This window comes from Fibroporia radiculosa (assembly GCF_000313525.1).
Source record: "Fibroporia radiculosa TFFH 294 genomic supercontigs, scaffold13985, whole genome shotgun sequence".
Taxonomy (NCBI): Eukaryota; Fungi; Basidiomycota; class Agaricomycetes; order Polyporales; family Fibroporiaceae; genus Fibroporia; species Fibroporia radiculosa.
Window position 1 is genome coordinate 5074 of NW_012133485.1, and position 12041 is coordinate 17114.

The 12041-nt window shown below is 60.3% G+C and overlaps 6 protein-coding genes across 6 annotated transcripts; 2 read left to right on the forward strand and 4 right to left on the reverse strand.

Annotated features, from left to right (window-relative positions):
- Positions 1–453: 453 nt before the first annotated feature.
- Positions 454–1431, forward strand: FIBRA_07580 (uncharacterized protein; the record flags this gene model as incomplete). Its single annotated transcript, XM_012329258.1, has 2 exons — positions 454–1304; positions 1359–1431. 2 exons carry the CDS (start codon positions 454–456, stop codon positions 1429–1431), a joined length of 924 nt encoding a protein of 307 aa, XP_012184648.1.
- Positions 1432–2282: 851 nt separating this feature from the next.
- Positions 2283–4085, forward strand: FIBRA_07581 (uncharacterized protein; the record flags this gene model as incomplete). The annotated part of the gene is made up of 14 exons (XM_012329259.1): positions 2283–2379; positions 2427–2467; positions 2521–2558; positions 2619–2666; positions 2716–2829; positions 2884–2969; positions 3023–3075; positions 3127–3181; positions 3238–3292; positions 3351–3386; positions 3449–3521; positions 3582–3720; positions 3774–3967; positions 4038–4085. 14 exons carry the CDS (start codon positions 2283–2285, stop codon positions 4083–4085), a joined length of 1077 nt encoding a protein of 358 aa, XP_012184649.1.
- Positions 4086–4367: 282 nt separating this feature from the next.
- Positions 4368–6838, reverse strand: FIBRA_07582 (uncharacterized protein; the record flags this gene model as incomplete). Its single annotated transcript, XM_012329260.1, has 13 exons — positions 4368–4536; positions 4593–4712; positions 4963–5256; positions 5313–5322; positions 5379–5610; positions 5679–5824; positions 5898–6003; positions 6056–6121; positions 6179–6190; positions 6258–6277; positions 6336–6353; positions 6414–6528; positions 6581–6838. The coding sequence occupies 13 exons, from the start codon at positions 6836–6838 to the stop codon at positions 4368–4370; spliced, it is 1566 nt and encodes a 521-aa protein (XP_012184650.1).
- Positions 6839–7555: 717 nt separating this feature from the next.
- Positions 7556–7978, reverse strand: FIBRA_07583 (uncharacterized protein; the record flags this gene model as incomplete). Its single annotated transcript, XM_012329261.1, has 4 exons — positions 7556–7606; positions 7666–7728; positions 7781–7867; positions 7925–7978. The coding sequence occupies 4 exons, from the start codon at positions 7976–7978 to the stop codon at positions 7556–7558; spliced, it is 255 nt and encodes an 84-aa protein (XP_012184651.1).
- Positions 7979–9517: 1539 nt separating this feature from the next.
- FIBRA_07584 (uncharacterized protein) lies at positions 9518–10818 on the reverse strand (the record flags this gene model as incomplete). The annotated part of the gene is made up of 3 exons (XM_012329262.1): positions 9518–9732; positions 9834–10642; positions 10703–10818. The coding sequence occupies 3 exons, from the start codon at positions 10816–10818 to the stop codon at positions 9518–9520; spliced, it is 1140 nt and encodes a 379-aa protein (XP_012184652.1).
- A 695-nt stretch (positions 10819–11513) lies between these two features.
- Positions 11514–11975, reverse strand: FIBRA_07585 (uncharacterized protein; the record flags this gene model as incomplete). The annotated part of the gene is made up of 1 exon (XM_012329263.1): positions 11514–11975. One exon carries the CDS (start codon positions 11973–11975, stop codon positions 11514–11516), a length of 462 nt encoding a protein of 153 aa, XP_012184653.1.
- Positions 11976–12041: the final 66 nt, after the last annotated feature.

Genomic DNA, 12041 nt, shown 5'->3' on the forward strand with positions numbered 1-12041 from the left:
GGATGCATCTACAAGGGCTATCCCACCCGCGTCGAGGCTGAAGAGGCATACTACGTCGCCCAGCACCGCGGCAGGGTCAAGGCGGTGCTCACCGACAACCCCCCTCGGCTTCCCGCCACCCCTAGATGGTCTCCAGCGCGCGACGAGCGTCGCCTCCCGCATGATACGCCTTCTCCCCGCCGCCCTCCCCGCCGTTCCCGCTCCAGAGACAGCGTAGGCACTGCCCGCCCACCCGCGTCGCACTCGGCACCAGGCTCCCCATGCAGTTTTCTATCTCCCAGGAACTCTCCACGCCCTATTCCTGTACGAGCACATGTCAGGTCTTCGGTCAGCGACCGTGCGCGACACCCCATTTCCAACGGCAGCCCCTCCCAATCTCAGTCTGCCAGCGCCACAGCGGTCGACGTCGTTGTGTCGCCCCGCCGCAACGTATACCTTCCTGCGCAGCCCTATATGAGCCGTGGCTCCCCTTCACGCACTGGACTGTGGTCCCCCGCTACCGATCTGCGCAGCTCTTCGTCGTATCCCACAGGTGTGACAGTGATAGAACCTGACGTCTCCCAACAGTCGGTGCGTTCTCCCAGAAGTCCGCCTAGGACCACTTCTAGGCGGAGTGAGACTCTACCCCTATCATCATCCCGGACGTCCAGCGGTGGAAGCGACACGGAGAGTGTCGCCTCCATCGAGACGAATATCACGTATGGTGAACCTGAATCCCCCGAAGTGGATCTCTCTAGTCTCTACATCAGTACCGCCAGCTCCCCTGCATGCAGCGCCCGAACGCCTTCAGCGCCGAGTTCGGCCTCAACCCCGTCTTCTGGTCGGGGCTCTGACCGCCCTCGGCGCAGAAAGGTCTACGCCAGCCAGAGTGTCCAGACCGCGCTGCAGATGCACAATAGCACGCCCCCAACTCCGCGCGCCACCCCTCCTCATAGCGCAACATCAACCCCACGCGTCACCCATAGCAGTATGTCGACGCCGCGCGCCACTCCCCCGCCGACAACAAGCACCATGAATCGTAGCTTGGCCCGCTCACACAGCGAGGGCCACGACAACTACTGTCAATGCCACGCACCGGCCCCAGCGACGTGCGGGTCGTGCCAGCGCCCGATTGCCCCGCCGTCGACTGCAGTTTCGTCTCCCCAGCACGTCTCCCGAACGACGCTCAATACCCCCCGCCGTGCGGCGCCTCTGAGCCCACTAGGCTTGGGGCTGATGCAGCCGATGCATGCGTCGAATCTGGTGTACGAAGGCGCACAGGACCCGCGCTCGCCAATGCACCGGAGCACCCCGACGCCGTCGACGTGAGCCTGCCGGTTCTGCGTGAGTCTCTGAGCTGACCGCCGCTTGCCCGCCAGCGTGCCGGTGTTCCACCGTCCCTCGCCGTCGACGTCGACGATGTCGATCTCTGCGACGCTCTTCGTGTCGTGAACCGTGACGACGCTTGTTTGTGTGATCTAGGATGATGGTGCTGTAATATCTGTGCGTGCTGCTTCTGCTTGTGTCTTGCGGCGATCTCTAGTGTGTTGTATGTTGTCCCCTTGATGTGTATGCAGCCAACTCCTTGAATACATCTTCGTTTCTGCGTCGTCGACTGGTCCTGGCTTCGTTTGACGGCTCTATCGCGGTGGTGCTGGGTGCCCGATGCGCCGCGGACGCGGTCACATGATGGACTTGCGAAGAGACTACTTTGTCCTCGGATGCAAGTTCTGACTCCGTCGGCTCAGCTGCAGCGTCCCACGATTCGCCTCACGAGGGCACATCGATTGTGAGTTCCCCCTCGTCGCTTTACATTCGCACAGTATTGATTTCATGCTTGCGTGGAAAAGTGCGAAAATTTTCATATACATTCGAGTGAAACCTGAGGGTGAGTCATCAGATGGCTTGTCTCCCTCAAAATTGATCGACATTGATCCCCCAGTCCCACCATAGGTGCGCTCGCTGCGCGTGCTTCAAGTTGTCAGACTGTGTTATCTTGTGCCGCTGGGACGGCACACCACATCGCATATTGAGTTCGGTACGATGGGCGGACGCTCATCGCTCCCCGCTCCACGCGCAAAGACCGTGAAGACGCCCACGGTTCAGTCAGCAGAGACCAGTGCTGACTGATGAGTCGGTATCCCGTAGGCTATCGATAACTCGCTCTCGGTGACGCAAGCTCGCTCGCATGGATCAGCCCTCGCGTATAAAAGCCCAGCTCCCCACGACCAAAATACTCTTCACACGATTCCGACGCTCCTCCACGCACCCCAGCCACTTTCCGTCTCACAACGCACCACAGAATGTCGACCGTCAAGCTCGAGTACGACGCGAAGGGCATGCCCTTCCGACGCCTTGGCCCCAGTGGTCTGCGAGTCCCCGTCTTCTCTCTCGGTGGATGTATGCACACGTCACTGTCATGAGAACCTGATTTGACTATCGATTAGGGCTGACGCTCGGCGGAACCGTCGTCGGCGATCCCGTCAAGGTGCGCCTACTTTTCTAGCCCAACCATGCAGCGTCTCAGCGTCTCCACCCCAGGAAATCATCAAAGTCGCCTTCGACAATGGCATAAACATGTATGCCGCCCGCGTTCTCGCTCCGTGTCGCCGTTTGCTCACGCATGTATTCATGTGCAGGTTCGACACCGCCGAGGGGTACGCCTCCGGCAACTCCGAGATCGAGATGTACGCCGTCTGTGGCCCGGCCTGCCTACATGCGCTCACAGTATTGCAGGGGCCGCGTGATCAGGGAGCTCGGTCTCCGCCGCACCGACCTCATCATCACCACCAAAGTCTTCTTCGGCTGGCGCAAGATCAGCCCCAACGACACGGGTCTCTCGCGGAAACAGTAAGTTTGGTCCACCGATGGGCACACGGAACGCTGACGAATGACATGCACCAGCATCATCGAAGGCACCAAGGCCTCCCTGGAGCGTCTCGGGCTGGACTACGTCGATGTGCTCTTTGCGCACCGTCCCGACTCCACCGGTACGGCTCCGCTATCTCCGCGGCGAAAATCCGCTCTCTGACACTGCACACAGTTCCGATGGAGGAAACCGTCCGTGCGTTCAACTGGGTCATTGACCAGGGCTGGGTATGTCCCTCGACATGTGTACAAGCCTCGTTGCTCACAGCCGTCGCGTAGGCATATCACTGGGCAACGTCCGAGTGGTCGGCGCGAGAGATCGAGGAAGCTTACCGTATGTACCAGACGCCTTGGTTGCACCCAGCATTTAGCTGATCTCGCGTCTGACAGACGTCGCTGACAAGCTGGGTCTGCAGGGGCCAATTGCTGAACAATGCCAGCACCAGTGCGTGCCGACAATCATTATTGTACCTCGGCTCTTGATTTCTGACGATGCATGATAGCATGTTCCACCGCGAGCGGCCAGAGAAGGAATACGCGTAAGCCACCGCCTCGTGCCATTCTGATCGGCACCAGCTGACCTGTGTCCATCGGACCACAGACCTCTCTACAGCAAGTACCAGATCGGCACAACCGTCTGGTCTGCACTCGCCAGCGGTCTGCTCACAGGAAAGGTGTGCCATAACGCCCCTTGCTGGCATGCCGCCGCCCGCTCACTGACGTTGTCGCTGCAGTACAACAACGGCATTCCCGAGGGCTCGCGCTTCGCGGACCACAAAGACTTCTTCAAGGACACGCTCAACAGCCTGACCGAGGAGGATGGCAAGAAGAAGCTTGACAAAATCCGTGCGCTGTCCGACTTTGCCGAGCAAGGTCAGTCCGACGATCGCGCCGCGCGCACTCCGCTTGCTGACGCGCACCAACAGAGCTCGGCTGCAAGGTCGCCCACCTCGCGCTCGCGTGGATCGCCGTGAACCCGAACACGAGCACCGTCATCCTCGGCGCGTCGCGCCCCGAACAGGTCGTCGAGAACCTCAAGGCACTCGAGGTCATCCCCAAGCTGACGCCCGCCGTGCTCGAGAAGATCGAGGAGATCCTACAGAACAAGCCCGCGCCTTTGGTACGTGCTCTCGCCTCTCCCTGCTGCTGGGCACGGACTGATGTGGTTTCTCGCTATGCGCGGCGCGCAGCCGTTGTATAGCAGGCCGGTCTTGGACCCTTTCGGCAGGCGATACTAGACGACACGAGTAGATTTTATCAGCATAAAATGTATCTTTACCAACACACCGCGCAATCTTGTGTAGCCTTTACATGGCGATTGTATTGACGTAGCATTGCGTCGATAGAACTTGAGAGTTCGTGCGAGGTCGGTGATTACCAGCGGTAGATCGATCAATGACGCAGTGCAACAACACTCCAGGATCGCGCCGATCGTTCTCATCGTTGGCACAGAAAGCAAAGCAAAGTATATTTTACATTGTCATATACGCACTTGGGGATCGCGCGGTGAAGCCCAGTACTCATACGCGCACATGCGGCCTGACGAGCATTGGCAGTTGCCCACCCTTGTCCGCCTCGCTCTTCACAATCGGGCGCTGGATGTCCGCCGTCTGGCGGACGATCTCGTCCGCGGGGAGGGCCAGCTCGAATTCGAACGCGCGCAGCAGGGTAAACATGATCGCCTTCATCCTGCGGTGTGCCTGGGTGAGATGCACTACACGCGTGCGCAGTAGGCAAGCACTCACTCGATGAGCGTGAAGCGGAAGCCGATGCACGAGCGCGGGCCGCCGAGGAACGTCATCATGTTCCCCCACACGCCTGGGATGCTCTGCGCTGCCTCGGGCATCGCGTCCCACCGCTCGGGCCTGCCAGGTGGGCGCGGGACATACACCGTCAGCTCACACGGTCGGACGGCCAGCACAGCCGGCCACTCGCCTGAACTCAAACGCATCCTCTCCCCACAGCGTCTTCGACCGGTTCATTGCGAGGATCGGGATATCAAACAGTGTACCCTTCGGCACCCTACCCCCACCGAGTTGCGAACGCATCACCCGCGAACACGGTCAGCACAAGCGCGTCCCTCGCCCGCAAAGTCGGCGCACAGCGCACACGCACCTGATGCTGTCGTGCACCTGCCCCCGCAAGTCCGTGTATGGTGTCCCGAGCGGAATCACGTCGTCCCGCACCGCCACGCGCACAGTGAACGGGACCGGTGCGTGCAGGCGCAGCGTCTCGCGCACGACTGCGTCGAGCAGCGGCAGCGCCTGCAGCTCGTCCATGCTTGGACTGTCCGTCGGCACGGCCCACAGCTCCTCTCGCAGCTTGCTCTGCACCGCAGGCGCGAGCGCGAGTGCATAAAGCCCCCATGACGTCGCGTTGCTCGTCGTCTCGTGGCCTGCGACGAGGAATCTGCGACGGCAGGGCGCGTGAGCGGTGCCTCATGCAAGCAGGGGGAAGACGCTCACGTCGGGATCTCTGCGCCACGCCCCGCGGTGAGCACACATCCCCCCGCGGAACGGAAACACACTCACGAGCGATCACGTCGCTATCCGACAGCCGCTGGCTCTCGGGGATGTCCGCGCCGACGTTCGCTTTGAGCAACAGCGTGAGCAGGTCGCGGCTCTGCAGGCGCGCGGGCTTCGTCCCTGCCTTGTCCGCGCCCGCTGCGCTTGCGATGTCCGCCTTCTTCTCGCGCACGAGCTTCAGCGCAATGCGGTCCATCACCGCCCGCGCCCTGGCGATGCGCCGCTGGCCTATGTCCGGCTGCACGCGCGTCCGTTCATATTTCAATTTCAGAGTCGGGATAGGAAGCTCAGCGATGAGCGACGTACGATGACCCGTAGTGGGGGGAAGAGGTACTTGAGCATAGGGATCACCGACGGGCGCAGGGCGGCCTTGCCGAAGATGACCTGGAACGCCTGGTACAGCTCGTTTGGCTTGCCGTTGATGTTGAGCGTGTCGAAGTCGTAGTCAAACCCTAGACGGCGACATGAACGGCGGCGGCCCCAGTGTCAGCGTCGGGCGCGCGCGAGTCACATTGGCGAACGCACCAGCGAGACCGATCACGTCGAGCGTCGTCTTGGTGAGCCAGCCGAGCACCTCGATCTTTGCAGGCTCGCTGTGCTTTGCGATCTCGTGGCTCCACGCGTCGCGCAGCTGGAAGGAAAGCTGAGTCATATGCTCTGAATCTGGAGTGTTGACCATTTACCTGGATAGCTTTCTCGAAAAAGATCTCGGCAAGCTCCCTAATCTGAGCGGGTCCGAATGCAGGATTCTACGAATAGATCACGAAGTTAGTCTGGCCGTGCTAAGACAACCAGAAGAATTATACCATGATCCTCCTCTGTGACAGACAATATTAGACATCCGTTAGGCACGCATATATGCAGAAACTGTGCGTCCCAACCTACCTGCTGGCGGTGCTGATCATCTAGGAGAGGTAGACGTCATCTCGGGTATGGATTTTGCAAGCTAAGCACATCACTCACTCTCTACAAACAAGAGGCCTTCGCGACCGAGCAAGTCAGCGGCCGAGACGCACCGCGGGCGTAGATCATAGTGCATACCTTCACCCAAGAACTGAGACAAGGAGAACCGCACGAGCTCCGGCTTCGGGTAGTCGGTCGAGTGGCTAAGGATGTGGTTTAATGCACGGGGATCAACGGTGTACACTATATCGCGCTGTCGCAATGGCCATGAGTACCCAGCGAGGACGAAAATGGCCGAAGCTCACGTTGAACAGCCCCTTGTACTTTATCGTCGGCCCATGCGCATCCACCCAATCCTCGCGCAGGACGGTCGGGTCCCCGCGCGCGATCTGGGTGAGGTTGCCATAGAGCCAGCTGACGCTGCGCGGGCCAGGAATGTGGCGGAGGGGCGACGTGCGTGCGTGCGCGACGAGCGCGGCGGCCTTCCAGGCGGCGTAGAGGAGCACAGATGTGCCGAGGGCACACCATGCGAACATCGACGTGGAAAGCGAGAGGGACACCATTGAACGCAGAGGACAGGTCCGATATCACTTCGAGTGTAAACTGGGGGTTAGGGAGGGACTCGTCAGAGAGCACTGGACGTGAGAGTAGTACGGAGGAACAATGGTGAGAGCCCCTGGCGGGAGGGTGCTTTTATACGAAGACCATCTAGGGCTATCATTACGGGAAGGCTGCGGATGTCATGGCATAGATCCGGAGAAGCTGGTTGGGAGAAATCAACACTTTTCCACAAAGGAGAACCCAAATACCAAAGGCTCACTACTGGCTGCACATTGCGGCGTTTCAAAGACGGAGACCGAGATACCGCTGACGGTTGGGGGCGAGCGCATGCGGGTGAAATTGACCACAGACGAGGTCGATCAGAAGGCCTACCGACCGCTCCGCAGGCTTATTTGACCACACGGGACACTGAAGAAGACTTGCAGGCGGGTGTGGATGCGAAGAGAGGGCAGCAGTGACGAGCAAGTCTGTCCAAGCCGCAGACCAGTGTCCCCCCTTCAGGTACGCGGCCTCGTCAGCATACTGACTCACCTGCGCCGTCCTCCGACATGTGCTCGAGCCAGGTCACAAGGACGACGACGAGCGTGCACACGAATGTCCAGTGTATCAAGACCATGTATTGATTGGTGAATGTAAACTACAACCCAAGCGTCCGCCCAATGCTATCATACAACAACAAACAACAGCTAACGGTACACGCTACGGCACGACACGGCGACCTAGTTGTTGCCCATGCCCACGGCGTTCTTGGCTTTCTGTGCCAGCGACGACTATCAAACAATGTCAGGACCAGACGCCAAGGGGATCATCATCGATCGTGGCAACTGACCTCATCGTTGTTGGAGTTGCCGCTCACGGCGTCGCCAACTTGTTGAGTGTACGACTTCTCGCTCTAGACAACATTGAGCAAGTGCACGGACAAGAGGAATAGGCGAGCAACACACCTGGGGCTGAGCGGTGGACCCCGCCGAGTCGGCCTTGCCCTTGAACATGTCGCCGACGTGCTCAGTCGTAGACTTCTCAGAGTCGGGCTAGCAGAGGCCAAGGATGAGAATAATCTACGGCCGCGGCAGAAAACGGACACGGACCTTCAGCTTTGCGCCGGCCTTGTCGGAGAGAGATTGTCTGCCAGTGTCGGACATTGTGAGAATATATGCGATGGGGTGGTTGTAGAGTGGGTATGAGATGTTCGATGCTGTCGTTGCTCTGCGACGAGGCCTTTTATACGGGAGGCGGCCCCACCTGCGAGGTGGCCGTCGATGACGCGGCGCGTGTCATGGCGAACAGCAACGCCAGGACGTCATGCCACCCCGACGTCCAGCTTGCCATATGCGGCAAGTCTTTTTCCTATTTTGGCAAGAGGTGCAGCGGGCTGAGGATGGGGCGGCGACCTGCGCGTCATCGTCCTTGCTCCAACCTGCCCCCTCCGGTCAGCTGACTCGATGGTCCCGAGTCATGTCTGACGTCTTCAATACTGTCTCACTGTCAGGTCAACGACTGGAGCCCAGTGGTTCAAGTTGATTGGTCACCGGTCACTCACGGCAGTCCAAACAATTGAAGGCCTTCCCCCGGGCTTCACGCGAACAATGCACGGTCACGTACGCTGGCCCTGCGCACATATAGTACGTATGTCTGTAGACTTCCCACCGGCTAACCACTGAGAAATTCTTCCAGCCCCAAGGGTATTGCTTCGTTATATGCGCTCCTGGGTACGTACTACGAGATCTCAAACACGGGGGCGAAGAACGACCAGGCAGAACTCCGCTGACGGCCACGCAACATATCTCCATCTGTGCTGACGACGGCGCTGCGCATGCGACATTCCGGGTAGACATCTCCGTGCCGCCATGAGAGCCAGAACTCCCAGATGACTTTCCGAAGCATCCGCGTGTGACCGCGCCTCTGCGGTATTACAGGGGAGACATCAGCGTCGATTTCGAACGGAGAGCAGACTGGGTCGTGCACTATACCGGTCACAGTCGGCGAACCGTATCCACGTCGGGGATGGAAGAAGTTGTTGTGCGTCTGCGAGCTTCAACCTGTCGATACCGATTTATGCCTTTACAAATTCCAGACAGCGCGCGGCGGCGTCGAACTTCGACATTGAAATTTGAGGCCCATCAGCCGCTCCGCAGGCAGCGACCACAGTCTTGCGACTGCATGGCAACGTGCGACAGCCCTGCCAGCGGCCGCATCAAGTTGCTCGTCTCCCCGATTCCCTGTGCTTCAGAATGGAAGCACAGTGGCTCGCTGCGACAGTATGGCGCGCTGATAGTAAGAGTTACATGAGTGCTAGAGACTTCGCCGGCCTATCTCCGTGCAGGACGGGAGAGGCAGCCGCCATCGCATGTCCGATAACACCAAGCTGGCGCTACAACTCGCTACAACGGCACGGGGCACAGCTTATCCGTATATTGACGTTACAATACTAATACCACTATTATTACAACACTACCGGAGCATCCAGAAACACACATCAGCTACATGCAGACAGAACAACAAGCAACAGACCCGGCAAGCGAACGGGAAATACATAGCGGGTGAGCAGGAGAAGAACATGGGTTGGCGAGAACAGAGAATAGGGGAGTAAGCACAACATACGGAGTAAGCACAACACACCAGGTCTGCAGCAGTTATCATACATCAGCTACACGTAGACATGCGCCAGGCAGCCCGCGAATTCAGAAATGCATCTCGGGCGCGATGGGCATCGGCGGATCCGTAATGTCGTACCCACTGCCGTCCTCCTGGCGTCGGTCGTGCCGTCGTCGTGCAAAGCGCAGATACCGCGAGAACCGCGCTGCAGCTGTCGATAACGGGCGTGCGGCCCCAGGCATGTGTGGTGGTTCGAGGGGATCCGAGTTGCCAGCCATCATCGTCTCGAGTGCTTGGAAGTCTGCAATGCAAAGGAAGATAATGAGCGTCACGAACCACAAAAACGTGTATGGGAATCAGAAGGCAGCAGGAAGCAAATGACACAGGTGGCGCAACACTTACCCTGCCGGCAAATTGGACAGCTACTCGAGAGCTCGAGCAACCACTGGTCGACACACTCGCAGTGGAACCGGTGGTGCCCCTCGCATGGCAGCACCCGCAGGTCGTCGCCCTCCTCAAAGTCGACAATGCAGATAGGGCACGTCTCACGGCCTATAGCGTCCGGCACAATCTCTTTGTCGCCCGCACCCACACCCGCGGCGCCGCCTCTCGCCTCGGCCGCCACGCCCCCGTCTGCTGTCCGCCCCAGGCGCAGGCGTGGTCGCACCGTGAGTGCCGCATCAGCCCTGGATGAGCCCGCACGGGGGGACGAGGACTCGTCCCCTTCGAGGCCCTGGGCCTGCGCCACGATATCGTCTTCGTGCAGCGGGGCAGCATCCACCTGTGGGGCGGCCTCGTCTGGCGCGCCATACCGTGTTGTGCGGGTCTCACCCGTGTTGGGGTCGTGTACGACCTCCCACGAGCGGAGCTCCATCGTCCTTCCTGTGCGTGGGTCGTGCTCGAGGTCGTCGCCTTCCTCCGAGGGACTCTCGACGTCCTTCGGGGGGACCGCGGCGGGGTCCCCGCCAAATTTGACGACAGGAAAGGTGTCGAGGATGGCGCGGGTGAGACCGCGGGCGCGGCTCTGGGCGGGGGCGCCGTAGTTGGGGTCACCCGGGCGGGGGCCGTAGCGCTCGGGGTGGCGGATGGCGCGGATGGCCTGTGGGGGGTGAGGAGGTGCGGATATAACGAGTGTGAGCGGACGTACGCCGGAAACGATGACTATGCAGAAGAGAGCAGAGACACAGCCGGTGATGGCGTAGAGGATGATCCTGGCGACAGGGTCGACCTCAGCACGAGCGGGTCCTCCGAGTCGCAACGGGATCACTCACATCGCCAAGCTTGTGTTTGGCTGACCGCTTCCACCCCCCTGGGCGTTTGCGGCGAGGACAGCCCATGAGAAGACCGCGGCGAGGACAGCGAGGCGGGCGGGGGACAGGGGAGACATGGTGGCGGGGGTAGGGAGCGGATGGCGGGGATGGCCCACGCCGTCAGGAGCTTGGGCCAGTGGGAAGGACGTCAGGTCACGGCCATGCTCTTTGCAAGCAGCCTGCCCTCAGCACGCCGCGCGCCCTGTGCTATTTGCGGCCATTGCTTAGTCAGCACCCCCGCCCTCGCCCTCGCCCGTCGGCTCGCCATCGTCGTCCTCGTTGTCCGAGTCCTCGCGCCTCGCTGCCCGTCGTCCACGCGCTCATCTGCTTCCAAGACGCCCTCTCCCACTCCATGAGTTGGTGGCGCACTCTCCCCCGTACTCCGGCCCCGTCACATTCACATCCCGGGCGAAACCCAATATGCCAACAGCTGAGGACAACCATCATCCTAGCCCGTCCTAAGATTCCTCGGTCGATAGGCCACCCAGAGCCTATTCCGCGTCTACCGACACTGCTCGCCCTGTTATAGGCCCTCGAAGCACGGCAGTGACAGTGGGCACCCATTCCCTCCACGTAATGCGTCGCCCCCGCTTACCCCGACTCTTTCGCTCCTTCAGACGGCTTATCACTTGGATTGCCCATCCTCCACGAGGACGATCAAGAACGACCGTACGCATTCTCTCCATGACACGACTCCCTGATCTCAACTGATGCCGTCCACTAGTGGGCTGCACCTGTGGCCACGAGGGCCGCAAGGCCCAGCACACCAACTCTACCTCCAGAAATATGGGAGGACATCCTCCACTGCCTTCGAGACGACCGCCCCGCCCTCGCTGCCTGTGCTTTGACTTGTCATAATTTCCTCCCCGTCGTCCGCCGTCTTGTCTTCCACACCATCCGCCTCGCCCATGGCCCGGGCCAATCGGAATACGTCCGCTTCGTCGAGCTGCTGCAACACTCCCCCCACGTCGCACTCAGCGTCCGCGAACTGACCGTCACGATCGATCCCGACGTGGACCACCCCGAACTGCCGCCCATCCTGCCGCGGTTGCACGAGATCGAGCGTCTGGCCCTCAACTTCGGCGGCGCCATGTTCGAGATGTCCGAGGACACTCGCGAAAAGCTGTCCACGTACTTCCGCGTGGTCAAACGACTGCGGTTGGAAAATGTCCGCTTCGACGGAACAGACCTCTTGCACATTCTCTGCGCATGCTCCGAGCTCTCCGAGCTGCATCTATCCTCCGTCCGGTGGCGAAGATCGTCGCTGCTCCCCGCATACACCGCCGATCTGGCGGCTGTG